Consider the following 26,813-nt stretch of genomic DNA (forward strand, 5'->3'; position numbering starts at 1 on the left):
TTAACGAAGAGCCTCTTATTTCAATTTTCAATACAATCATGTCAATTGTCATTAGCATGTGTGTATATATACTCACATGATATGCCTCCTATATTAACCAAAGTCCAAACCCATAATCGTTGAAAATGTTGAGCAAGGGAGCAAAATCGGAATCGAGGGAGCTAATGATCCAAACTGAGCTTCCAGATCCCACCATTGCTGCCTCTCCATCATCCTCAGCCGCGCCTCTGCTTCCACCGTCGCCGCCATGGATCGAGCTGCCCGAGGATTTGACGGCGAATATCCTGCAAAGGTTGGATGTGGAAGAGATTCTGGAGAGTGCGCAGCTAGTGTGTAGTGCATGGTTGAGAGTCTGCATGAATCCCGTCATGTGGCGCGTTATTGATTTGAGTTATCTACGATGCGCGGATGACAAATTTGAGATCATTTGCCGCTGTGCAGTGGATCGTAGTCAGGGACAATTGCTCGAGCTAAAGCTTACCGGTTTTGAAGTGGATGGCTTGCTAAACTACATAGCTGACCGGTACTTTTGTGCTCACTATTTTTGGTGTTTGGTTAAGTTTTTGTGTTTTAATTCATTTTAACTTCTAATCTAGCTATATTTGGAACAACTTCCATGTTTGGTCCAAGGCTTAAGTGAAGTGAATACTTTTGTGCTCACTGTTTACAATTTCATCAAAAGTTGAGTGAATACTAAAAAGGCTTGTGCTATAAACGAAATTTTGGTGGTATATGATTGTGTTTTGGAATCGATGGATAGACCTAGAAGTTTTATATCTAATTGTATAGCCTTAGAAGAACTATTTTTGTAATTGCATTTAATTGAAATTGTGATAATACTCCAACTACTTTTGAATTTACTTTTCTGTATGTTTCAAGATGAATTTCATTGAGTAACAATAGCACTTTCTTTTAACTTGTTTGACGAATTATAAATATGCTAAATTATCTTGTTGGATTTAGATTTTTGGAGAAAAGCTTTATAAAATCTTGGCATTGTTGCTTTGGTTCCCATCCTTTCTTTTTACAAGTTTCCTCTGGTTTTTTGTGTTGATATTCTTTTCCCATTCTTCTTTCCCACATTCAACAGATCAAGTCATCTACGATGCCTTACAGTTGATGTGTATACTATAAATGACAATAGTGTTTTGACTGTGGCGATAAAAAATCTTCCACAATTGGAAGAGTTGCATCTTACCATGATGCCAAGTCTCAATCCGAAAGATTTTGAAAGCATTGGCATCTCTTGCCCCAAGTTGAAGTCATTCACGTTTAATAACCATTGGTGTTCTGCTCATCAGGAAGAATTTTCAGAGCATGCAGTAGCTATTGGAGAAAACATGCCTAACTTGTGCCATCTCCGACTTGTTAATCTTCAGATTGAAAATAACGGACTGGAAGCGATTCTCGATGGCTGCACCAGCCTAGAATCACTTCATCTTCTGGAATGCTCTGGTTTTGATCTACAGGGCGGTCTAGGCAAAAGATGTTCTGACCAAATAAAAGATCTTTCTATTGTTGCCCCTGAGCCTTTTGACCTTGGTGCCTTATTAGTCTTGCTAGGTGATGTCGACGGTCATTATTAATATGAATTGTACGAGGATTTGAAGATTGAGGGTTCTGACTATGTGTTGAAAATTCTAAGATTTTGATGGTTCACTTTTATGTTAGGTTGGTGAAGGATGATGCTACTTTGTTTTTTTCAAGTGGTTTTAGTTGGAACCGTACTTGGAGTTTGTTTTACCAGCTTTTTACATCTAATTGTTATTCATATTGGAGTTTGTTTTACCAGCTGTTTACATCTAAGTTATTCATTTATTTGGAGTTTGTTTTTACAGCTATTTACATCTCTACGTGATAAAATATTTTTTTCAATATATAGTAAAAAAATAGTTAGGCTCTAAAATGAAAAATCAAATTTACGATTAATACTATTTAATACTCTCTCCAGTCTCTTGAGAATAAGAACCGGTGAAGTTATAGAAGACAAGACTTAGTGTCTAAGCAAGTTATATTTTAGATATTATTTATTTCCTATTTCGTAGAATTAGTAGAAGGAAAATACTAATTGTTTTTAATTCTACAAAAATTTGGTTTTTTTTTTTAATTTTCCTTTTAGTTATTTTCTTTTTAAGTTTAGGATTTTCCCTTGCTTGTATAAAAGCCTCGTTGTCGAACTAAAAAAACAAACATTGAATATAATATTACATTGAGTTTTGTACTCTTAAATCTTTTAACAGTGAAAACAATTACTCCTAATAAAAACGAAGGAAAAATCAATTCGTACGTATGGAGAATACTATCATGGAAAGCCTAATCAACAAAAAATCGAAGATGTTTGCCTCTTCCTCCTCATACGCACCACCATCGCCGCCATGGACCGAATTACCTGATGATTTGACAATGAATATCCTGCAAAGGCTGCGCATTGATGATATGATGAGAGCGCAGTTGGTGTGCAGTACATGGTGGAGAATCTGCAAGAATCCCTCCTTGTGGCGCGTGATTGATTTGGATTTTCAACAATGGGGGAGCGAGGAATTCGATGACATATGCCGTTTTGCAGTGGATCGTAGCCAGGGACAATTGGTCGACCTATCAGTTACTAGTTTTGCTGGAGTCTATAGGTTTCTAAATTACGCTTCTAAGCGGTATAACACGATTCTCTTCTCTATGTGCTTTGTTATTGCTAATACACACTTGCTTTTTTATATCTTGTTGGATGAATATGTTAACAACAATTTTATGTAACAAGTTGTGTTGTTTTTGTTATGGATGCTATGGTCTTGATCTACAAGGAGCCCTGGGTGATAAATGCCGCAAGCGAATAAAACATCTCATGCTCCCTTGATCTTCACTTTTATGTTAGGTTTGTGAAGGATGATGCTACTTTGTCTATTTTTATGGTTTAGTTGGCACCATATTTGGAGTTTGTGTTTCAAGCTGTTTATATCTCATTGTTGTTCATACTATTTCATATAGTTTGTTTTTCCAGCTATTTACATCTCTACTTATTGATAAAATCTCCAACACTTATGCTTTTAGAATATAAATAATTAAGTTATTAAATATGTTGATTTCACCATGTTCTATAAATTTTTCAATATACAGCCCAAGAACATGTAGGCTCCAAAATCAAAATAAAATTCACATTTAATACTATCAAAAATTAACATGCCTTACCTGGGCCATAAAAATATCAATTAGGTCTTTCACTTTCACACAGATTAAAAAAAATATGAGTCTTCTCTTCATTCTAAAATCATGCACTACCCATGCTCCCTATTCTTGGTTCTTTGTTTACTTTTTTATGCTTCAATTTGCATTTTTTTCACATTCAATTTACATACATATGTTCCTATTCTGTTGACAGATCAAGTCAGCTACGATGCCTTTACGTTGAAGAGTGTGTTACAGCAGAAATTGATGTAACTGATGTGGTAAAAAGACTTCCACTATTGGAAGAGTTGCATCTTATCATGGGTCCAATGCTCAGTCCCAAAGATTTTGAAACTATTAGTATCTCTTGCCCCATGTTGAAATCATTCACATATTTCAACAAGTGGAGAGGTTATCCAGAATTTACTGAGCATGCTGTAGCTATTGGAAAAAACATGCCTAACCTGAACATGATGGCTGCACCGGCCTAGAAACACTTCATCTTCGGGAATGCTCCGGTCTTGATCTACAAGGGAGTCTAGGCAAAAGATGTTATGACCAAATAAAAGATTTTATACTCCATTCTGAGTCTTGTCAATCTGAACATGATTCTGAGTCTTCTCATGAATCTGAAGGTGATTATGCGGATTCTGATTGGGATGATGACGATGATTCATCAAATGATAACTTATCGCAAGGAAACTTCTATGATAGTGGTTATGAATATGATCTAGCTGATTTTGTTAAGATTCAAGATTTTGATGGTTATTACTAGATGTCTTGAAATGCTAAGATTTTGTTGCTTCACTTTTATGTTAGGTTGGTGGAGGATGATGCTCCTTTGTTTTTTCAAATGAGAATGGCACCACATTTGGATTTTGTTTTTCCTGCTATTTACATCTCATTGTTAGTTTGTTACTCATATTTGGAGCTTGTTTTTCAGCTAATTGCATCTCATTGTTAAATTAAGAATTGACATTGTTATCCCTTTTAATATTTTTAAAATTTATAGTATAATTTACTTGGCATTATTTTAAGAATCCAGCCGTGTGGTGTCATTGATTTTGATTTTGATCGTCGAGGCAACAAATTTGAGAGCATTTTCCGTCGCACAGTGGATTGCTAAACTATTGAGTGGATTGGCCTAATCTTAAGGCACAGTGGATAAAGGAACGTTGGCAATTTGCAAGAATATGTTAGGAGTACAGTATACTAGTATCTAATATAGATGGATCAATATAATGATATGTTAATGAGAAGCGACAATAGGAAAAAATAATACTAAAATTTTATGTGGAAAACTCTCTTAAACGTGAAGAGATATGCACTATCACCAAGGTGAGAATACAATAAAAAAGTTTACAATGATATCTTATACAGAAATTATTAGTACAATTTTTATTTTCTAGGTCCTTGAGTAGTAATTAGACCTTTCACTTTCAAATAGTAAAAATGGCATCTTATGAGTCATCTCTTCATTCTAGAATCAATATTAATTAATCTTGTAGTTGTTGAGTAAGGGAGCAAAATCGGAATCGAGCGAGCTGATGATCCAATTCGAACCTCCAATTCCCACTGTAGCTGCCTCTTCATCATCCTTAGCCGCGCCTGTGCCTACGCCTCCACCATCCCCGCCATGGTTCGAGCTGCCCGAGGATTTGAAGGTAAATTTATGAAAAGGTTGAATGTGGAAGAGATTCTGGAGATTGCGCAGCCAGTGTGTACTACATGGTGGAGAGTCTGCATGAATCCCGCAATGTGGCGCGTTATTCGATTTAATAGTTCTCGTTGCACTAGACATTATTGGTTATATTCATATACTATAAAGTATCAACACGATAAATCATAAAAATGAATCGAACAATATCAATACACTATTTTGTGTTCGACTTATAATGTGACTATGTATCCATATTATGTATGTATACACTTAAAGCCATGTTTGGTAGGGGTGATAACTCATCTATGGATTAAAAACCATAAACAAAAATAACATTTTTGTTCATGGATTTCCATCGCTAGATGAGTTATATATATGTACACGCGTATCAATACAATCATGCTTAGATATCAATGTACTCCCTCCGTCCACGACTTAACGACCCCTTTTGACAAGCAAGAGTTTCAATGTCTTCGTGTTGATATTCATAGCGTAGGTTGTTGACATAATTGTCAGTTATTAATTTAAGATGATTGTCAACCTAACATAACCCTTCCTAATATCAATAAATATACATCAAAATTATATAGAATCTGCTATCAATAAAATAGAATAATATTGAAACAATGAGAAATTTATGAGATCTACTAATTAAGAGTTAACAAATTAAAATTACCTTTTTTCCATTAATTTATTAAATTTTAAAATTAGGCTTAATTATAGACCATTGTATCTTCAAATCTAATGGTTATTAATTTGTAGTAATAGTTGTTATTACCTAATTGTAGTAATTATTTGATTATATATCCATAACCATGATATACCTAGCTAGGAGTTCTTATATTCAAGATGTTGAGCAAGAGAACGAAATCAGAATCGATGATCCAAACTGAACTTCCAATTCCGACGTTGGCTGCCTCTTCATGATCCTCAGCCGCACCTACGCTTCCATTATCGCCACCATGGATCGATCTGCCGGATGATTTGAGGGAGAATATCCTGCTAAGATTGGGTGTTGCAGATATTTTGTTGAGGGCGCAGTACGTGTGTGCTACAAGTTGGAGAGTGTGCAAGAATCTCGTCATTTGGCGCGTTATTAATCTGAATTGTCGAAATTACGACACGCCCAACGAATTAAACAGCATTTTCCAACAGTAGACTAAGTCTAAAGTGTTTCTATTGATACATAGGAAATTTAAAGTGGTATACAGAGACAATACGGGTAAAACGGCCCCGTACCATAATGTCACTAATTGACTAATTTTGTGAATTTAAATGTCAAGAAACTCAATCGAGATCTAAACAATGGAATTAGAAGGAGAAAGATAGAATAAAATATGCTGCCAAATAAAGCATTTAAAAAAACAAAGTAGTAAGTAGTATCATAATTCATCAGGTATATTATCTTCATACGCAGGATATTTGATAACCCAATCACTAACACTGTAGTCAGAAGGAAGCCTCAAATGTTTTATTTGGTTAGAACATCTTTTACCCAGAGCTCCTTCGAGATCAAGACCAAGGCATCTCCGAAGATCGAGTGATTCAAGATGGGGGCAGCCATCGAGAATCGCTTCCAGCCCTTCATTCGTCATTGGTTGCCCCCAAAGTTCGAGATGGTGCAGATTAGGCATGGTTTCTCCAATTGCAACAGCATGCTCCGTGTCAAAGCTTCCCTCAATAGGGTAATCCGTAAGCCAATGATCTATATATGTAAATGATTTCAACACAGGGCAAGACATGCCAATGCTTTCAAATTCTTCTACACTCAGTGATGGCATTCTGATAAGGTGCAACTCTTCCAACTGTGGGAGTTTTTCTATTGCATCAGTCAAACCAATTTCAATTTTCTCAAACCCTGCGAGTGTAAGGCATCGGAGCTGGCTTGATCTGTCAAAAGAGAAATAGTAGAGGTAATCTATAAAGTTCATCCAAAATTAGAATCTATAAAGAGAAATAGTAGAGGTAATTCAAACAATCCTTACTAGTTGCCCCCTCTGCATATTCCATTTCCTTTATTTAAGGAAAAAAATTATTATGTTTCAATCATTATTCTCTACACTGAACCTATCAATTCCTTAATTTCCATCAAAGCTGATTTATACTAAATATTCATGAGATAAAGTACTAGTTCGACGGTTTTGTGTTATTAAAATAAATAAATTAAAGAACAAAAAAAGAAAGCAATCGCGAAGCAAGAAAGAGTAGAGAATCATGAATTATACCGGTTGGCGACGTAGTTAAGAAACCCATAATCTTGGAAATAACTGAGAAGCTTTAGGTCGACCAATTGTCCCTCGCTACGATCCACCATGCGATAGCATACGCTAAAGAATTTCCCGTAAGCCCAATCTCGACAATCCAAGTGAATAACGCGCCACATCGTTGGATTTTTGATCACTCTCCACCATGTAGTACACACTTTCTGCGCACTCGTCAGTATCTCTCCAATGGGCAGCCTTTGCAGGATATTCTCCATCAAATAATCGGGCAGTTCGAGCCATGGCGGCGCGGCTGAGGAGGCGGTGGCGTTGCTGAAAAGCTTTGATTTTTTGTTATTTAGGGCTGCCATGATTTTCGCCTTTGCAGTGCATACAGAGAGAATCGATTATTAATTTTAGGGTTTCCTCGTTTTTTTAACTATTAGTTAATTAATTAGTTAATTAATAAGTTAATGGAAGAGATTATTTAATTAGTATCGTGATTAATAATAAATAGATTTTTATTTGTTTCAGTAAAATTGAATTTTATAATGTTAATTTGGGTGATTTAATATTGATTAATTCCTCTTATAACTAGAGATTTGGCTATGCTGGGTAACTCATTTCACCAGTTTTATGTTTTGTTTCATTTAATTTTTAATAAATAATATATAATACCAATATGATTTGAAAAACACGATAATATTTTTCCTTGATTATAATAACCCTAGGCAAACAGTTAATTATCCCACAAATGTTGAGGGACTTCTAACCTAAGTCCAAAAGTAAAAAATTGCACTATTCACCCGGGCTGGATGGGCCGCCGCCATTTTTTTCAGGCCTCACTTTTAATTTTTCCAACTTACAAAACATGGGAATAACCTTGTTTATTTACCTACATATGCACCGAATATGTTGAGCATGGCCGCCTCTTCATCCACAGCTTCGCCTCCACTATCGCCTTCATGGACCGAACTGCCTGACGATTTGACGGCGAATATCCTGCAAAGGTTGGACATCGAAGACATAGTAATGGGTGCGCAGCTAGTCTGCAGTACATGGTGGAGAGTCTGCAAAAATCCTGCATTGTGGCGCATGATCGAGCTAAAGCTTGATGGTTTTGAAGTGGATAACTTCCTAAACTACATAGTTCAGCGGTATATAATATATAATCATTCTTTCCACCTGATGTTTGCTTTACCTTTTTGTGTGATTTAGTATTTTTTTTTATTTTAAGGTTAATTGCCAAAAAAAACCTTGAAGTTTTATTCTAATTTATTCTTTTGACAGATCGAGTCAGCTTCTACGCCTTACACTCAAAACCAATTATACAATAATGACTGCTGAGGCACTAAAGAAACTCCCACAATTGGAAGAGTTGCACCTTATCACGACGCATCGCCTCAGTCCTGAAGAATTTGAAACCATTGGCTTCGCTTGCCCATTATTGAAATCACTCACTTACACCAACCGTTGGGTCTCAAACGACGAATATAGTTTAATCAGGACTAGAAGCTCTAGGTGTTATCAGGATATCGGATTTTCACAACAAGCTGTAGCAATCGGAAAAACCATGCCTAATTTGCGACATCTCCGACTTTCTGGATATTTTTGTTTGGGGAATAAAGGACTGGAAGCGATTCTCGATGGATGCCCCCACCTTCAATTGCTTCATCTCGGGGAATGTCCTGGTCTTATACAACGTGCTCTATACAAAAGAAGTTATGAGCAAATAAAAGAGTTCTCACTTTGACAATTAGTATACTATAAGAAAAATTATTGAGTTAAGATGATTCAAACTTATGTAGTGAAAATGTAGAATGACTTTTGTATAGGTTTACTCAAGATAGAAAAATTAAGAAAATTGGATTGCTTCGATTTGTGAGTTTCACTTTCGGATTTTCGATTTGTGGATTTCATCCATGACAATTGGCACGAGCCATCGTTAATTAGACGCCGCACGATGATTTAGATTGGTTCATTATACAAAGTGCAGCTGAATTGCAGATATATTTAAGGTGAAGCCTCTGAACTTCAATTTTTGGCTCTATCAGTTTTATGGATTGGATAATGGAACGGATGGATAACTATGATAGTGATTCTGAATTTGTTCATGGTTGCTTTTGCTGTGATGATATTCAAGGTGAATATTATTAGTTTTTCTGTGATGATTTGATGGTTATTACTATTTGTAGTCTTGAATGTTATAATGAGATTTTGTTGGAGGTTTCATTGTATTGTATCTCCTAGTTTGCTTGGTATGTAGTGAGATATTAATGAACCCCTTTCTGTTTTTTATTAGTAGCATTGTACAGCATTGTACAGCTTATGACTCTCTCCTTATTTTTTATGCACTTGGAGCTATTGTACATTTTTGTTGGGGATAGTTTCATCTTATATACAAAATGTTTCACTGATGTTTCAAATTATTTAGTGTGTCAAGTTAGTACATTTCATCTAAATCACTCTAATGCCGTTACATTTCTTCTCAATTCTTTCCCAGCAGTGCAGTTTGTACAAAAGGGCCGGATTCATACCCAAGCTTCGCAGCCAGACAATGAATTGTCTTCCCTTCACTGAGAGATAGAGCTCTCGATTTTGCTTTGAGAAATGGCGGAAATCTGAACCTGCCAATGGGGAATGATTTGGAAAAACCTTTGTGGGGGATGCCTGAGCGGGTGAGGTGTTTGAGGATTTGTTGGGGAGCTGGCGCGGGCGGTCTGTCTGCAGGGATGAAGGTGTGGGATTATGTTTGAGATTATGTTTGAGGTGTGGGTTATGTGCAAGTAATTATGTATTAGTATACTAATTGGGTTAAAATATCACTAATCGGGCATTGACGGTCAATTTTTAACGGAATTGTAAAAAAGGACCACTCCAACGATGATTTCATTAGTTTAGGAATCTATTTTCAAAATATGATGTTTGGGTCAACTTCGTATTGTGATTATATATTTAGGATCAATTTTGACCTTTTCTCTTAATTAATCTCAATTTAGGTCAATAAATCATACTACATTCGTTCCATAGTAATAGAGTCATTTTGTCATTTTGTTAGGTTCCATAGTAATAGAGTCATTTTCTTTTTTAATAAAATTCAATACATTTTTCCACACTTACTTTACTCTTTCTTCCTTTATTCTCTCTTCATCTCTCTACCTTTTTTTATTTTCCACTGTATTCTTCCTTTACTTAACTCATCTAACACAATTTTTCTTAATCCCCGTAACGAAAAGATACATCTCCATTACTATGAGGGAGTACTATCTAGTTTTTAAAATAATGTAAATCGTAAATTGGATAATAACTAAAATAAAATTATTATAATAGAGATATGAGATAATAGAAGTTGTGGGCTGAAATAAAAATCGATCGAGAGTTATGAGTACTTGATGTATTCAATGAAAGGAAGGTTGTCTATCATTATAAAGTACAGGAATCGAAGGATCGTGAGAAGATACCATTATCTAGACGTTAGATTTTCTGATTATTATTAAAAACACGAATGTGAAAGGTCATGAAAAGATGAACCGAAAAGCCTCTTAGCTATTTACTTCTAATCACTATATAAACGGATACACTGCAACACCAGCTGTATACTAAAATCGAAAATGTTGAGCAGAGTAAAGAAGTCCGAATCCAGCAAATCCGTAATCGTAACTAAACCTTCAATTCCCACGGTTGCATCTTCATCATCAGTCCCGCCTCCGCTTCCACCATCGCCGCTGTGGACTGAACTACCCGATGATCTGACGGCGAATATCCTGCAAAGGCTTCACACTGAAGAGATACTGATAAGTGTGCAGGAAGTGTGTAGTAAATGGTGGAGACTCTGCAAGGATCCTGCCATGTGGCGCGTCATTGATTTGGATCATCAACATTGTCGTTGGTATGGCTTCAATGAATTTAAGAACATTTGCTGCCGCGCATTAGATCGTAGCCAGGGGCAATTGGTCGAGCTAAAGCTTACTGGTTTTGCAGTGGATTTGATATACTACGCAACCGAGCGGTAAAAGTCTTCTATTCCCTATCATGTATTTACTCAAAATCAGCTCCAACCAATTTATATATGATCTAATCTTTTGACAGATCAAGTCAGCTGCGATGCCTGACACTATCAGAGTCTCAAATAACGGGGTATGCTTTACCTAAGGCAATCACGAGACTCCCGCGATTGGAAGAGTTGCATCTCTACGTGATGCTAATCCCTAATCCCACAGATTTGGAAACCATTGGCATTTCTTGCCCAATGTTGAAATCATTCACATATAGAAACCATTGGGTTGTGAATCTAGATGTTTCAGAGCATGCTGTAGCAATTGGGAAAACCATGCCTAATCTGCGCCATCTCCAACTTTGTGGAATGCGGATAGAAAATAGGGGACTGGAAGCAATTCTGGATGGATGCCACCAACTCGAATCACTTGATCTTGGGAGATGCAAAGGTCTTGATATGCAAGGGGCTCTAGTCAAAAGATGTTCCGAGCAAATAAAAGATCTGAGGCTCCGTCCGGTGTCTCCACCCTCTATCAGCTATCAAGATGGGGATTATGACAGTGATTGGTCATATGATATCTATAATTCCAGTGATAGTGATGTAGAAGATGATAGTATTCATTATGAATATCATTAGCGGAACCAAACCGAGTTGATGATATTTGGTTAACCATGTAACCAATCTGTTAGAACTGATCACTAGTTGTTTTGTGGCCAATACCCCTACTTGGAGTTTGTTTTTATAGCTATTTACATTCCATTGTTTAAAAGTTGATTTTGTAGCACTTGTGCTTCTACTTTTTAGATTACTGTTCTACCATCTTGACTTTTGAGTATAGTGTTGGACCTGTTGTTGTGCTACTTTTACTCTTTTAGTGTGGTAATTGCTTTTGGACCTGTTGTTGTGCTACTTTTACTCTTTTAGTGTGGTAATTGCTTTAGTTCTTGTGGTGTTTGTTGTAGGAACTATGAATATTTTTAGTTAATGCTTGTTTAGGATGAGAAAAATATTGAATTTAGGTTACTACTTTTCAACCTAGAGTATAGATGTTCACAGTTCAAGTCAATGTTGAATTGATTAATTCTGCCAAATATAAAGAGTACTTATGATTGAAAATTTTTAATTTGATAAAATCTCACCCCGGTTAGTTTGAACATGATTTGACTCCAATTTGAAAAAAATCAGAAAATAAGCATTACAATTTCTAAAATCATGCATTTTAAAACATTAACATGTTATGCTGAACTAATAATTAACAATCAATTTATCAAAGCAATTGATTAACCACATAATTTCCAAAGTTTTAACTAATTTAACTTATTAAACATGAATTCTGCTAACAAAGTCCATAAAAAGAGGAAACCTAACAAACTAAACTCCTTCATTTTATTCCCAACATTAATATACATATATATACACTGAACCCTAAAATTCGAAGATATTCAGCATGGCCGCCTCTTCATCCTCAGCCGCGCCTCCACCATTGCCGCCATGGACCGAACTGCCGGAATATTTGACGGAGGATATCCTGCGAAGGTTGCACACTGAAGAGATAGTGATGAGTGCACAGCTAGTGTGTAGTACATGGTGGAGAGTCTGCAAAAATCCCGCCATATGGCGCGTGATACATTTGGAACATCGATGTTGCAATTTTGGGTACATTTGCCGTTGTGGGGGCTGCAAACTTGGGCGCTTTTGCCTATGCGCATCTGACAGATTTTGGAAAGTTTGCTGCATCGCAATGGATCGTAGCCAGGGACAATTGGTTGAGCTTACGCTTGCCGGTTTTAAAGAGGATGGTTTCCTAAACTACGTAGCCCACCGGTATATATCATTCTTCCTTTTGCTGTGTTTGCTTTAATTGACAACTTGTAAGGATTGAATCAGATAAACATTGTACTATATTATTTTACTCTTTTGACAGATTAAGTCAGCTACGTTGCCTTACACTCGACAACTATGGTGCAACAACGGCTGCTTTAACTTTGGCACTAAAAGAACTCCGACAATTGGAAGAGTTGCACCTTATCACGAGGCTTCGCTTTTATCCCGGAGATTTTAAAGTCATTGGCTACTCTTGCCGAATATTGAAATCATTCACATATTCAACCCGTCGGATTCCAAATCAAGAATCTAGTACAATCACATTTAGCTTTAGCAACTGTTGGGGCGAGAAACGCGAAATTTCTGAACATGCTATAGCAATTGGAAAAACCATGCCTAATCTGTGCCATCTCCGAATTTTTGGACACCGGATGGGAAATAAGGGGCTGGAAGCGATTCTGGATGGCTGCCGCCACCTCGAATCACTTGATCTCCGGGGATGCTGTAGTTTCAATATACAAGAGGATCTCCTCAAAAGATGTCATGAGCAAATAAAAGATGTGAGGCTCTGGTCCAAAGATTCTTCCTATATCAGATTCAGGGAGTATATGTATTGGATTATGAAAGAATCTAATCGGCCTCATTTTCGTACTCTGCTAATTGCTTTAGTTCTTGGCATTTATCGTGTTTGTTGTATGGCTATTTTCAAATGCTTGTTTAGGATGAGAAAAATATTGAATTAGCTTTCAAGGTTCAATTTTTATAAATTTTAATCTGACAAAATTTGGCTTCGAATTCGAAAGTTGTTAACCCAATTTTTTTTTTTTTTTGCTTCACTGTTGTGTTCTTAATTGACATTATAAATTTATATTTTGCCGTACTAATAATCATTAATGAATCAATTAAACAATTAATCTCTTTTAGATCACAGAATAATTTCCGAAGTTTTAATTAATTTAACTAACTTTGCCACGATGAAGATACTGGTTCGTTCGTGGGGAAATTTCCGTCGATTAGACAATTATCGTCCAAACTAATTGATTGAATAAAATAAAGGTCTCGTACACATTTATAATATGCGGAAATACAATAATATCCTAACAAAGAGAAAAGATATAAACTAAACTCCTTCAATTCACTCCCAACCCTAGAAATCAAAGATTTTGAGCATGGCTGCGCCTCCACCATCGCTGCCATGGACCGAACTGCCCGACGATTTGACGGGGAATATCGTGCAAAGGTTGGACACCGAAGAGATAGTAATGGGTGCGCAGCTAGTCTGCAGGACATGGTGGAGAGTCAGCAAGAATCCTGCCATGTGGCGCGTGATCGATATGATACAACAAAGTTACACGGCCAGGAACATTTGCCGCTGCGGGCCCCACAAACTTGGGGGCTTTTGCGATTGCACAGCTGACAGATTTTGGAACATTTGCCGCTTTGCAGTGGATCTTAGCGAGGGACAATTGGTCGAGCTAAAGCTCGCCTGTTTTGAAATGGATGGCTTCCTAAACTTCATGGCTCAGCGGTACCTTTTCGTGTGATTTTAATTTTATATTTTGAAATTGGTCGAGCTAAAGCTTGCCTATTTATATACATTTATTACATTTCAAATTCATATAATTATATTATGATGTTAAATTGCATGCTAGTTACCTTAAAAAGGAAAGCTTGTCTGCTAAATTTTAGTTTTCATATATGAGAAAATTTACATAGAAAAATAAATTAACTTAAAAAGGAAATCTTATTGGCCTTTTTCTTTTTAGATAAGAAAATTTTAAATTATATCAATATTGAAATTTAATAATTACTCCTACTAATTTATTCTAAAATAAATTTAACAAACATTTGATACAGGTGTCATGTTTTGCTAGCTAGTTTAAATTTATTCTATGAAAATTTCATTCTTTATAATGAGTTAGGACTTATTTTCTACTAAAATATTTTTCTTTTTGTAGATATCTTATTTTATTAATTTTGTATTAAAATTTATGTAATTTCAAAAGTGTTTACTTTTAAAGAGCGGAGTGTGTAATATTTTAACTTTTGTAATTGTCTCACAATGAATGATAAGTTATAAAATACCAGTGTCAAATATTATGTACTGTACCTATAAAATGTCATTGTTTTGGTAAAAATGATAGTAGTATCGTATTATTTGGAGTGTTGATGCAAATGATATTGAGTTAACTTTGAGTATCATGGGACGATTAAAATTTTATACTTCAATTTGAGAAGATTATCCTATTTAGCATTAAAAGGGAAAAACTCTATATGAAACAACAGTTTCTTTCCTAATTAGACGTTTCACATTAAAAGTAGTGCGTCTTTTAGTCTTCTTTCTTTCTGGAACTATTATTACTCCCTCCGTCCCGGCTAAGATGACACATTGCTTAGCCGGCACGGGGTTTTAGGAGTTATTGGTTAAAGTGTTTAATTGGAGAGAGAGAAGGTGGGTGTAAGAATTAAAGTAGAGAGATAAAGAAAGATGAATATTTTAATAGGAGTGAGAAAAAGTGGTTGAGTGTATTAATTGGAGAGAGAAAGTTACCAAAAAAGGAAATGTGTCATCTTAGTTGGGACAAACTAAAAAGGAAAACGTGTCATCTTAAGCGGGACGGAGGGAGTAATATTTTTAGATTTGACTATTTTTAATTTTAAATACTCAAAGGAATATGAAGGGTCGTGCCGGGAGCCGTTGATTCAAATGAACGACGACCCCAGAATTTCAGCATGGCAAAGAAAACCGAAACCACCAATAATTTTGATTTGACTATATTTAATTTTAAATACTCAGAGGAATATGAAGGGTCGTGCCGTGAGCCGTTTATTTAAATGTATTATACTCGACCAATATCTACACGACGAGCTAAGAATTTTAGCATGGCAAACAAAACCGAAACCACCAAGCCGATGATTCAAACAAAGCCTCCAATTTCCTCGGCAGCCTCTTCATCCTCAGCTCCACCTCCGCCATGGACCGAACTGCCCAAAGATCTGACCGAAAATATCCTGCAAAGATTGGACGCTAAACAGAGACTGGAGAGTGCGCAGAAAGTGTGTAGTACATGGTGGAGAGTCTGCAAGAATCCCGCCATGTGGCGCGTCATTCATTTGGATCGTCGAGATTTTGCTTCTGCCGACCAATTTGAGTGCATTTTCCGTGGCGCAGTGGATCGTAGCCAGGGACAATTGCTCGACCTAAAGGTTTCTGGCTTCCAAGGGGCTGCGTTGCTACACTATGCTGCCCAACGGTATAAATTTTCCATTGCTAAATCTTGGTTAATTAATCCTCTCTTTTTGAGATGTAATGTGTTCAAAAACAATCAACTCTACAAAATATTTGTATATGTTAGTATAAATTGAAATTGTATTCATTGTTTCTTTGGAATTTTGACGTTATGCTCATTTTAAGGTAAGTATTATGCATATATTCTTCCAACCTTACTGCTTTTTTATACTACCTCCGTCCCTGAAAATTTGATACATATTACCATTTCGGTCCGTCCCTGAAAATTTGATACACTTCACTTTTACCATTTTTGGTAGTGGACCCCATATTCCACTAACTCATTCCTATTCACATTTTATTATAAAACTAATACTTTAAAAGTAGGACCCACATCCTATCAACTTTTTCAACTCACTTTCCATTACATTTCTTAAAACCCGTGTTGGGTCAAAGTGTAGCAAATTTTGGGGGACGGAGGTAGTAATATTGACGATTGTTAATATTTTTTACTTTGAGAAGCTATATTTTCTGATACGGTATGTTTTACTCTTTTGACAGATCACCTATGCTTCGATGCCTTACACTTGCTGAGTATGACAGAACACAAATTTCTTTGTCTGAAAAAGTTTTAAAACAACTCTCGCTTCAAATGGCACTTGTATGGTCTGCATTCCAAAAACCAGACTTATTCAATCAGTTTCGACGCAACACACAAGCAGAGTATGAAAGAGTAGGAAGGCATTTAACTGAGGTGATAAAAAAGCTCCCACAACTAGAAGAGTTGCACCTAATCAAGATGCCAGCTTTCATTCTCAAAGATTTTGAAACCATTGGCATCTCTTGCCCCATGTTGAAATCCTTTACATATAGCGATTGCAAGTGTGAGAAACTAGATTTTCAAGAGTATGGTGTTGCAATTGGAAAGACCATGCCTAATCTCCTCCATCTCCGGCTTTGTGAGCATCGGATGGGGAGTAAGGGACGGGAGGCGATTCGCAATGGCTGCCCTTGTCTCGAATCACTTGATGCTGGGGGATGCTCTGGTAAAGATCTACGACGGTTCGGGATCCGAACATGGGCTTGATCCAGTTTTATGGTAATGGTATGATGATTGGGAAAACTCTTTTTGCATTTAGTTCATGTGCAAGTATTTAAGATTAAGCATGGGTTGAAAGCTTGTAGTTTTTGGTGTATTAAGTTATTGCTTTAGAATTTTGGCTTTTATTTCTTGGAGCTGTACATTTCTAACAATTTAACTCTTGGGTTGATAGTATCGGATCTTTTGTTCTGCAACTTTTAGCGTCTTGGTTGCTTTAGTTCTGTGGATTTTATTGTGTTTTTTTATGTGGATATTTTCAAATGTTTTTAGGACAAGAAAAATGTTGAAATAAACCTGATTAGATTGCAATCTGTGTATATGCTCAACTTGAAATCCTAATCTTGCTCGATAGATGATTGGTCTTGGTTTATTTTGCTTTTTTTTTTCTTCCAGCAATTTATTCGACATGTTAATATTGATTTTGGTAATGAATAAATAAATTTTCAATTTATATTTAATGTATTTGCTTAAAATTTTTTATTAATAAGATATAGCAATGGATATCAATTAGAAAATTCAACTCTTTCATGCATTATTATAAATTTGAAAATATGTTTTTAATTATATTGAATTTGTTAATTCATATTTTATCTTAGTTACTTTATAATGTTAGTTTAGGTAATTTAATGACAATGGATGTGACGATTTGACTGCTAATATCATGCAAGGAACTGTTTTTAACTTTTGACTGAGACAGTCAAAAAAAACTTCCACGGTTGAAAGAGTTGTATCTTATCAAAAATAAAATACATAACTCATACAAAATATTTTACATTTACTTTATATTAGTATAAAAAAGTTTGCATGTTATTACAAAAAGTAAAAATAGAGAATAATGGGTAGTCCATGATAGAAATTGTCTCTGAATGGGACCTTGATCTAGCATATGTCGCCAAAGTTAGTATCACAATAATCTCTAGTCATTAATGAAATTTTCCTTTTCTCTTTCTCTTTGTCGAAGATTTCTCCCAATTTCTATGGCAGTTTCCTCCATTACCAATGGAGTTTTCGTCATCCATTATAATGAGTATTAGAGCGAGCACAAGTCTAGATTTTATTTTTTAATCTCTTTTTCTTGCCTTCTCATGTGATAAAAGTGTGATATATTATTTCGGCCACACATGAAGGGCATGTTAAAACTTCTATATATTGTCTTTCATGACTTGGTTAGGATCCTAGCTCATTATCTTTCTCCGTAATATAATAGCACGTCTTTTATTTTGGTCTTTAATTAGAGTATAGTTAGTATAAATTGAAAGTCAATGTTATCTTTTATTATTTATTTAGAAATAATATACTCCTTCCGTCCCATTAAAAGTATAATATTTTTCTTTTCGTGTTGTCTCATGCCAAGATTCAATTAAAACAAATGAAAAAAAAAAAGAAAGAGTAATAATAAACAATCAAACTTTCTACAATCAAAATAAAGCTATATTACTAATTTGATGTATTAATTATATATTAAAATAATAAATATATGACCACAATATTATGCACTTTCCATATTCTATATATGCATCGATATATTTTAATTAATGCATAAATAAATCTATTTTTTTTCAAATATACTTAGTTTTTGGTTGTGTAAAATATGATCAAATAGATTTGTTGAAAAGAAAATAGTGATATTCATATGAGTCTTCTCTTCGTTCAATAATCATTTAATTAATCTTGAAAGCTCAAACTCATTTATTGAATTTGTCCATATTTAAAACAGGAATAAGAAGAGTCGTGGGCAGTTACCGAAGAGCCTCTTATTTCAATTTTTAATACATTCATGTCAATTGTCATTAGCATGTGTATATATATAACCATGATATACCTCCAATATTAACCAAACCTATAAGAGCATCTCCAAGGGGGAAAGGTATATTGAGAAGGTATATTTCTCATTTACCTCCTCAAAAAGGTTATTATACCTTCTTAAAAAGTAATGGACTCCAAGGAAAGAAGGTAAATTCAAAAAGCAAATAAAATAACTAACTTTATACCTTCTCTATCAAGAAGAGGTAAAGATACCTCCTCAAAATAAAAGAAGGTATAATACCTCCTCAAATACCCTTTCCCTTGGAGCATGAAATTTTATGAAGAAGAGGTAAAAATGGTAGTTATTTCTCTTTACCTCTCCATTTACCCTCTCCCTTGGAGTTGCTCTAATCATTGAAGATGTTGAGCAAGGGCGCAAAATCAGAATCGACCGAGCTGATGATCCAAACTGAGCTTCCAATTCCGACGGTGGCTGCCTCAGCCGCGCCTCCGCTTCCAGTGTCACCGCCATGGATCGAGCTGCCCGAGGATTTGACAGTGAATATCTTGCAAAGGTTGGATACGGAAGAGATTCTGCAGAATGCGCAGCTAGTGTGCAGTACATGGTGGAGAGTCTGCAAGAATCCCGCCATGTGGCGCGTTATTGATTTGGGTTATCTACGTAATTTGGCTGGAAAATCTGATACCTTTTGCCGTGATTTAGTGGATCGTAGCCAGGGACAATTGCTCGAGCTAAAGATTTCCGGTTTTGAAGTGGACAATGGCTGGTTGAACTACGTAGCTGACCGGTACTTTTGTGCTCACTATTTTTGGTGTTTGGTTTAGTTTTTGTGCTTTAATTGATTTTAACACCTACTCTAGCTATATTTGGAAAAACTTCCCTGTTTGGTCCTAGGCATAAGTTGAGTTAATACTTTTTTGCTCATTGTTTAGAGTTTTGTCAAAAGTTGAGTGACTACTAAAATGGCTTGCTATGAACGTAGAAATTTTGGTGGTATGATTGTCATTTTCATGCTTTGAAGCAAAACCAACTTCTTGCAACTGCATTTAATTGAAATTGAGACAATACTTTTCAATTCACTTTTCTGTATGTTTAACAATAGCACTTTGTTTGTTTGATAAATTATATATAGGCTAAATTATCTTGTTGGATGAATTATAAATATGCTAAGTAATCATGTTGGATGTAGATTTTCTCATTTTGCTATTTCTTTGCTTCCTCTATGCCCATTATTTATCTTCTTTACTCATATTTCATTGTGGAGGTGGAGAAAATCTTTATAAAATCTTAGCGTTGTTGCTTTGGTTCCCTTCTTTATACAAGTTTCCTTTGGTTTTTTGTGTTGATATTCTTTTCCCATTCTTCATTCCCAAATTCAACAGATCAAGTCAGCTACGATGCCTTACAGTTGAAACGTTTTATTTAAAAGACAATAGTGTTTTGATTGCGGCGATAAAAAAACTTACACAATTGGAAGAGTTGCATGTTACGATGATGCCAAGTCTCAATCCGCAAGAGTTTGAAAGCATTGGCATCGCTCGTCCCATGTTGAAATCATTTACATATTGCAATGTATCTGGTGGTCCATCGGAAATTACAAAACATGCGGTAGCCATTGGAAAAAACATGCCCAACTTGCGCCATCTCAGACTTCTTTCACATTGTATTCGAAACCGTGGGCTGGAAGCGATTCTCGATGGCTGCCCCAACCTTGAATCACTTCATCTTCGGCATTTCTCTGGTCTATATCTACAAGGGGGTCTAGGAAAACGATGTTCTGACCAAATAAAAGATCTTTCTATCCGTGCCTGTGAGCCTATATTCTGGGGCCGAAGATTTTGATGGTTCACTATTATGTTTTAGGTTGGTGAAGGATGATGCTACTACTTTGTTTTTTTCAAGTGGTTTTAGTTGGAACCATACTTGGACTTTGTTTTACCAGCTGTTTTCATCAAATTGTTATTCATATAATTTGGAGTTTGTTTTTACAGCTATTTACATCTCTACTTGCTGATAAAATAATATTTTCAATATATATTGAAAAAAAATAGCCAGGCTCTAAAATCAAAATCAAATTTCCAATTAATGCTACTATTAAATACTCTCTCCAGTCTCTTGAGAATAAGAACGGGTGAAGTCATAGAAGACGAAGACTTGGTGCCTAAGCAAGTTATAGTTTAAGATTTAATTTATTTCCTATTTAGTAGAATTAGTAGATGAAAATATTAAGAGTAATTGTTTTTCCTTTTATCAAATTAGGTTTTCCTTTTTTGTTTATTTTGTTCATAGTTATTTTCCTTTAAGTTTAGGAACTTCCTTTGCTTGGATAAAGGTCTCATTGTTGAACTAAAAAAAGGCAGATTTTGAACAATAATTTTAAATTTAGTTTTAAAATTAATAAATTCTCAATTCATTGAGTTCTTGCGGTGAAGACAATTACTCCTAATGAAAAATCAATTCATACGTATGGAGAATGAATACCATCATGGAAACCTAATGAACAAAAAATCGAAGATGTTCGCCTCTTCCTACTCAGACGCACCACCATCGCCGCCATGGACCGAACTGCCTGATGATTTGACAATGAATATCCTGCAAAGGCTGCGCATTGAAGATATGATGAGAGCGCAGTTGGTGTGCAGTACATGGTGGAGAATCTGCAAGAATCCCTCCTTGTGGCGCGTGATTGATTTGGATTGTCAACAATGGGGGAACGAGGAATTCGATGACATATGCCGTTTTGCAGTGGATCGTAGCCAGGGACAATTGATCGACCTATTGGTTACTAGTTTCGCTGGAGACTATGGGTTTCTGAATTACGTTGCTGAGCGGTATAACACGATTCTCTTCTCTATATGTTTTGTTATTGCTAATAAACACTTGCTTTTTTTATATCTTGTTGGATGAATATGAACAACAATTTCATGTAACAAGTTGTGTAGTTTTTGTTATGGATAAAAGCTTTATAATGAAATAGTAATGTGAATTTGACAGATCAAGTCAGCTTCGAAGCCTTACACTCATAGGGTATGATGAAATAGGAGATGCTTTGAATGATGCATTAGAGAAACTCCCACAATTGGAAGAGTTACACCTTATCGAGATGCCAATGCTAAGTATCGAACAATTCAAGAGCATTGGCATCTCTTGCCCCATGTTGAAATCATTTATTTATAACGAGTATCCAGAAGATGTGGATGATGGAAGATTCAGCATTGAGTATGGTGTTGCGATTGGGGAAACCATGCCTAATTTGCGCCACCTCGGACTTGAGGGGCTACGAACCAAGAATGAGGGGCTGGAAGCAATTCTCGACGGCTGCCCCCTCCTTGAAACACTCCATCTTGAGAGATGCTATGGTCTTGATCTACAAGGCGGTCTAGGCAAAAGATGTTCTGACCAAATAAAAGATCTTATAATCAGTTCTTAGTCTTGTCAATCTGAACATGTTTCATCAAATGATGACTTATTGCAAGGCAACTTCTATGATACTACGTGGTTATGAATATGATCCAGCTGATTTTTATTAGGATTCAAGATTTTGATGGTTATTTCTATATGTCTTGAAAATGCTAAGATTTTGTTGCTTCGCTTTTATGTTAGGTTGGTGAAGGATGATGCTACTTTGTTTTTTAAAATGGCACCATATTTGGAGTTTGTTTTTCCAGATATTTACATCTCATTGTTAGTTTCAGAATTGACATTGTTATCCTTTTTAATGTATTTAATATTTTTAAAATTTATAGTAATTTACTTGGCTTTTAAGATCAATCAAGCCGTGTGGTGTGTCATTGATTTTTATTTTGATCGTCGTTGTTATGCGGCCAACGAATTTAAGATCATTTTCCATCGCGCAGTGGATTGCCGCCACGGACAAGTGCTCGAGCTAAAGCTTTCCGATTTTCAAAGTGGCTGTTTTGCTAGACTATTGGGAGGATTGGCTTAATTTTAAGATAAGAATATGTAATTTTTCTTTTTTAATTCATCTACAAAAATATGCAATTTTTTAAATTTAGAAACTTTTTTTTTAACAAGGGGAGACTCATTATTCATTAATAATACTTTAATTATTTTTTTTTTATTTTTTTTTAGTTATTAATTGTGTATTAAAATCTGTGCGCAATCAAAAGTGTAAATTTTTATGGGTCGGAGGAATATAGGGCGATTTTTATTTTCTTGGTTTGTTAGTTGTAATTAGACTTCACTTTTAAATACTAAAAATGGCTGAGTCGATCTCTTCAATTTAAAATCTTTATTGATCAACCTTGAATGCTCAAACTCATTATTCAATTAGTCCATATTTAATTACAATTAAAGGTCGTAGCCTCGTAGTAATTGATGTTGGTTTATTTTTTCTCCCAGCAATTTATTCGACATTCCAATAATGATTTTAAGAATTCAAAAGTAAATGTTCAATTTATATTCATAAAAATATTTCTTAGTAAAATATAAATATGGATTAATGAATCAGAAAATTCAAGTTCATGTATTATTATAAATTTTAAAAGATGTTTCTAATTTTATTGAAAATTTTTTAATTTATATTTTATCTTAATTACTATATACTACTTAATTTAGTTTGTTTAAAACAAGACCAATCATATTCTGTTTTCTACATTCATTCGATAATCTTAAATACAGGAATAAGAAGGGTCGTGGGCAGTTACCGAAGAGCCTCTTATTTCAATTTTCAATACAATCATGTCAATTGTCATTAGCATGTGTGTATATATAATAACATGATATAGTTCCACTTTTAACCAAACCCATACTCATTGAAGATGTTGAGCAAGGGAGCAAAATCGGAATCGAGCGAGCTGATGATCCAAACTGAGCTTCCAATTCGGACGGTGGCTGCCTCTCCATCATCCTCAACCGTGCCTCCGCTTCCATTATCGCCGCCATGGATTGATCTGCCTGAGGATTTGACGGTGAATATCCTGCAAAGGTTGGATGTTGTAGAGATACTAGAGAGTGCGCAGAATATGTGCGCAACATGGTGGAGAATCACCAAGAATCCCGTCATGTGGCGCGTTATTAATTTTACCTGTCGTCTCTTCGTGGGCTACAAGGCGAATAACATTTTCCGATGTGCAGTGGATCGTAGCCAGGGACAGTTGCTCGAGCTAAAGTTTTCCGGTATTAGAGTGGATGTCGACTTGCTAGACTATGCTGCTGAGCGGTACAATTCCTTGCTCACTATTCTTGGTGTTTGGTTTACTTTTTGTGCTTTAATTCCTTAAAACTTCTAACCTACTCTTAATATATTCTGTATTGTAACTTATGCCTTGAAACAATGTCCATGTTTGTTCAAGTATTCTTTGAGTAATGAGTCATTTTAATGCTTTGAAACAGTGGATCGAGTTAGTTTTATGGGTAATTACTCAAATTATTAAGTAGATTTGTTGTTTATTATGCTTTATGGAAGATTTTCTTATACATAGTATTATTTGCTTTTAACCTGTTGGATGAATATGCTAGTTTATTTCCTTCTATGTAGGTTTTCATTTTGCTATGTCTTCTGCTTCCTCTGTGCTCATAGTCATTGTTGTTTCTGTAGTTCCCATTCTTTCTTTTAGCAAGTTTCCTCTAGTTTTTAGGTGTTGATCTCTTTTCCCATTCTGTATTCCAAAAATCAACAGATCAAGTCAGCTACGATGCCTTACTCTTGATTTGCATCTTACACTAACACACTTGTTCGTGGCGATAAAAAGATTTACACAATTGGAAGAGTTGCACCTTATCATGAATCCATGGGTCAGTCTCAAAGATTTTGAAACCATTGGCATCTCTTGCCCATTGTTGAAATCATTCACATATACCAACCATCGGACTTATCTCGGAGACTTTTCAGAACATGCTGTAGCAATTGGAAAAATCATGCCTAACCTGTGCCATCTCCGACTTTTTAAACTTTGGATTGAAAATAAGGGACTGGAAGCGATTCTCGATGGCTGCCCCAACCTAGAATCACTTCATATTCGCAAATGCTCTGGTTTCGATCTACAAGGAAGTCTAGCCAAAAGATGTTATGACCAAATAAAAGATCTGATTCTTGATTCTGAGTCTTCTCAATCTGAACATGATTTTGAGTATTCTCAATCTGAACGTGATCAGATGGATTATTATGATTCGGATGATGACAATGATTCATCATATTCTCGTTCTGATGTTGATAACTATGATCTATTATCTATCCTCCGAGTCAACTTCTGTTATAGTGATTACTATGATTCAGATCATGATTTTTATTAGGATTGTTTTGATCACGTTTCTTACTACTATTTGTCTTGAAAATGCTAAGAGTCACTTTTATGTTAGGTTCTTGAACAATTAATGATGCCATTTCGTTTTTCAGATGTTTGGTCGGCTTGGCTTCATATTTGGAGTTTGTTTTTCCAGCTATATTTAGCTCTCATTGTTATTCATATTTGCATTTCGTTTTTTCCAGCTATTTACATCTCTACTTGTTGATAAAATCCTTACCACTTAATTATATTAAGTGTAATTGTTTTTAGTTTAGAAAATAAGCTATTGAATCTATTGATTTCAGGCTCCAAAATAAAAGACGTAATTACATTTAATACTTGTATTGGTTAGTTGCAAGTTAAAAATTCAGTTCTAAGAGCATCCTCATCCGTGCTTTTAGCTAAGAGCACGGAAGTGGGCCCGGACCCACTTTTACTGCTTGTCCTTAGCTAAGAGCACAACACCCACATCCGTGCTCTTAGCTAAGGACAAGCTCAAGGGTCCCACCATTCTAATATTCAATTTAAATACTCCAATTATTAAAAACATTTCTACATTATAAAAATACATTAAATAATAAAAATTACATAATTAAAATCCTAAAAAATAAAAATTACATAATTAAAATCCTAAAAAATAAAAATACATAATTAAAATCCTAGAAAATAAAAAATACATAATTAAAATCCTACAAATAAAAAATTACACTCGTGGAAGACTAAGACTACTCCTCTAACCCCAATTGCCTCTTGACACCCCGGATCATTTGCTCATGTGTTGCAAGTTGATCCGGAGTCATCTGAGACGTATCGTTCATATAGAGTTGACTCAAGATGGCCCACAACGTGTTGTTCGGGGGTGGAGGAGGCACAAAGGGAGCGGGGGCGGCGGCGGCGGATGGAGTCGAGACGCGATGGCGGGGGCGGTTGGCCGCCGCCTTCTTCCTTCCTTGCGGGCGGGAACCGCTCGGGCCAGCGTCGGGGCTACCCAAGTTAGCTCCGGCAAGCTGGGTAGCCATATCATCGGAGACGCCGTCGGATAGGGCAACCGACCTGGACCGTTTGCTGGAGGAGCTGGAGGAGGATGCTGCTATGCCGCCCCTATACTTCAGATGTTGGCGCCCCTCCTGCCAACAATCGAGGTACTTGAACGGTTTGAACTCCTCCCGTTGGTATGCCGCCAAGGCGGCAGTGACGATGTCGAGCTCGTTCGTGCCGCTCCCCGCCGACCGCTCTTCCTAGAGGTAAATCCCCTGGAACTTCCCGATTGCCTCGTTGCATCTGTAGATGCAATTGCGAACCATACTATCATTGCGATAGATGGTTCCCGCCGGCCGGGTTTCATTGTAGAGGCGAGTGATGCGCCACCAATACGTATCCCCGGTTTGGTTCGTGCCGACGTCCGGATCTTCGGAGATTGCCAAGTAGGCTTTGAACATCGCCATCATCTCACCCGGAGTGTATGGGGTGCGGGTGCCACGAACAGGAGGAGTAGGAACAGAAGTAGGAGTAGGAGTAGAGCTGTTGCTCCCTCCTGATCCGGGTTCGGGTGCCCACCCGAACCCGGGGGCGTTTAGGTCGTGCAACGGGTAAGGACGGTAGCCACCCGGAGCTTGCGAACCTTG

At 36.1% G+C, this 26,813-nt stretch overlaps 9 protein-coding genes across 9 annotated transcripts; 8 read left to right on the forward strand and 1 right to left on the reverse strand.

The window, feature by feature from the left end:
- The first annotated feature begins 125 nt into the window (after nt 1-125).
- Nucleotides 126-1,586, forward strand: LOC148929513 (putative F-box/LRR-repeat protein 9). Its single transcript, XM_089056885.1, has 2 exons — nt 126-523; nt 1,091-1,586. Exons 1-2 carry the CDS (start codon nt 126-128, stop codon nt 1,584-1,586), a joined length of 894 nt encoding a protein of 297 aa, XP_088913011.1.
- Nucleotides 1,587-6,169: 4,583 nt separating this feature from the next.
- Nucleotides 6,170-7,391, reverse strand: LOC148929514 (putative F-box/LRR-repeat protein 22). Its single transcript, XM_089056886.1, has 2 exons — nt 7,045-7,391; nt 6,170-6,709 (listed from the first exon to the last, which is right to left on the reverse strand). Exons 1-2 carry the CDS (start codon nt 7,389-7,391, stop codon nt 6,202-6,204), a joined length of 855 nt encoding a protein of 284 aa, XP_088913012.1. The 3' UTR covers nt 6,170-6,201.
- A 550-nt stretch (nt 7,392-7,941) lies between these two features.
- On the forward strand, nt 7,942-8,773 carry LOC125197966 (putative F-box/LRR-repeat protein 23). The gene is made up of 2 exons (XM_089056887.1): nt 7,942-8,177; nt 8,311-8,773. The coding sequence occupies exons 1-2, from the start codon at nt 7,942-7,944 to the stop codon at nt 8,771-8,773; spliced, it is 699 nt and encodes a 232-aa protein (XP_088913013.1).
- Nucleotides 8,774-10,631: 1,858 nt separating this feature from the next.
- On the forward strand, nt 10,632-11,653 carry LOC125198458 (F-box protein SKIP19-like). The gene is made up of 2 exons (XM_089056888.1): nt 10,632-11,029; nt 11,110-11,653. The coding sequence occupies exons 1-2, from the start codon at nt 10,632-10,634 to the stop codon at nt 11,651-11,653; spliced, it is 942 nt and encodes a 313-aa protein (XP_088913014.1).
- A 2,357-nt stretch (nt 11,654-14,010) lies between these two features.
- On the forward strand, nt 14,011-14,385 carry LOC148929515 (F-box protein SKIP19-like). The gene has a single exon (XM_089056889.1). The coding sequence runs from the start codon at nt 14,011-14,013 to the stop codon at nt 14,383-14,385; it is 375 nt and encodes a 124-aa protein (XP_088913015.1).
- A 1,339-nt stretch (nt 14,386-15,724) lies between these two features.
- Nucleotides 15,725-17,157, forward strand: LOC148929516 (putative F-box/LRR-repeat protein 9). Its single transcript, XM_089056890.1, has 2 exons — nt 15,725-16,095; nt 16,632-17,157. The coding sequence occupies exons 1-2, from the start codon at nt 15,725-15,727 to the stop codon at nt 17,155-17,157; spliced, it is 897 nt and encodes a 298-aa protein (XP_088913016.1).
- A 2,181-nt stretch (nt 17,158-19,338) lies between these two features.
- On the forward strand, nt 19,339-20,782 carry LOC148929517 (putative F-box/LRR-repeat protein 9). The gene is made up of 2 exons (XM_089056891.1): nt 19,339-19,727; nt 20,323-20,782. Exons 1-2 carry the CDS (start codon nt 19,339-19,341, stop codon nt 20,780-20,782), a joined length of 849 nt encoding a protein of 282 aa, XP_088913017.1.
- A 624-nt stretch (nt 20,783-21,406) lies between these two features.
- On the forward strand, nt 21,407-22,370 carry LOC148929518 (putative F-box/LRR-repeat protein 23). The gene is made up of 2 exons (XM_089056892.1): nt 21,407-21,771; nt 21,935-22,370. The coding sequence occupies exons 1-2, from the start codon at nt 21,407-21,409 to the stop codon at nt 22,368-22,370; spliced, it is 801 nt and encodes a 266-aa protein (XP_088913018.1).
- A 1,351-nt stretch (nt 22,371-23,721) lies between these two features.
- On the forward strand, nt 23,722-25,195 carry LOC148929519 (putative F-box/LRR-repeat protein 22). Its single transcript, XM_089056893.1, has 2 exons — nt 23,722-24,122; nt 24,583-25,195. Exons 1-2 carry the CDS (start codon nt 23,722-23,724, stop codon nt 25,193-25,195), a joined length of 1,014 nt encoding a protein of 337 aa, XP_088913019.1.
- The last annotated feature ends 1,618 nt before the right edge of the window (nt 25,196-26,813 follow it).

This window comes from Salvia hispanica, chromosome 4, assembly GCF_029641045.1.
Source record: "Salvia hispanica isolate PSC_SH4W2 chromosome 4, Shi_PSC_v1, whole genome shotgun sequence".
NCBI lineage: Eukaryota > Viridiplantae > Streptophyta > Magnoliopsida > Lamiales > Lamiaceae > Salvia > Salvia hispanica.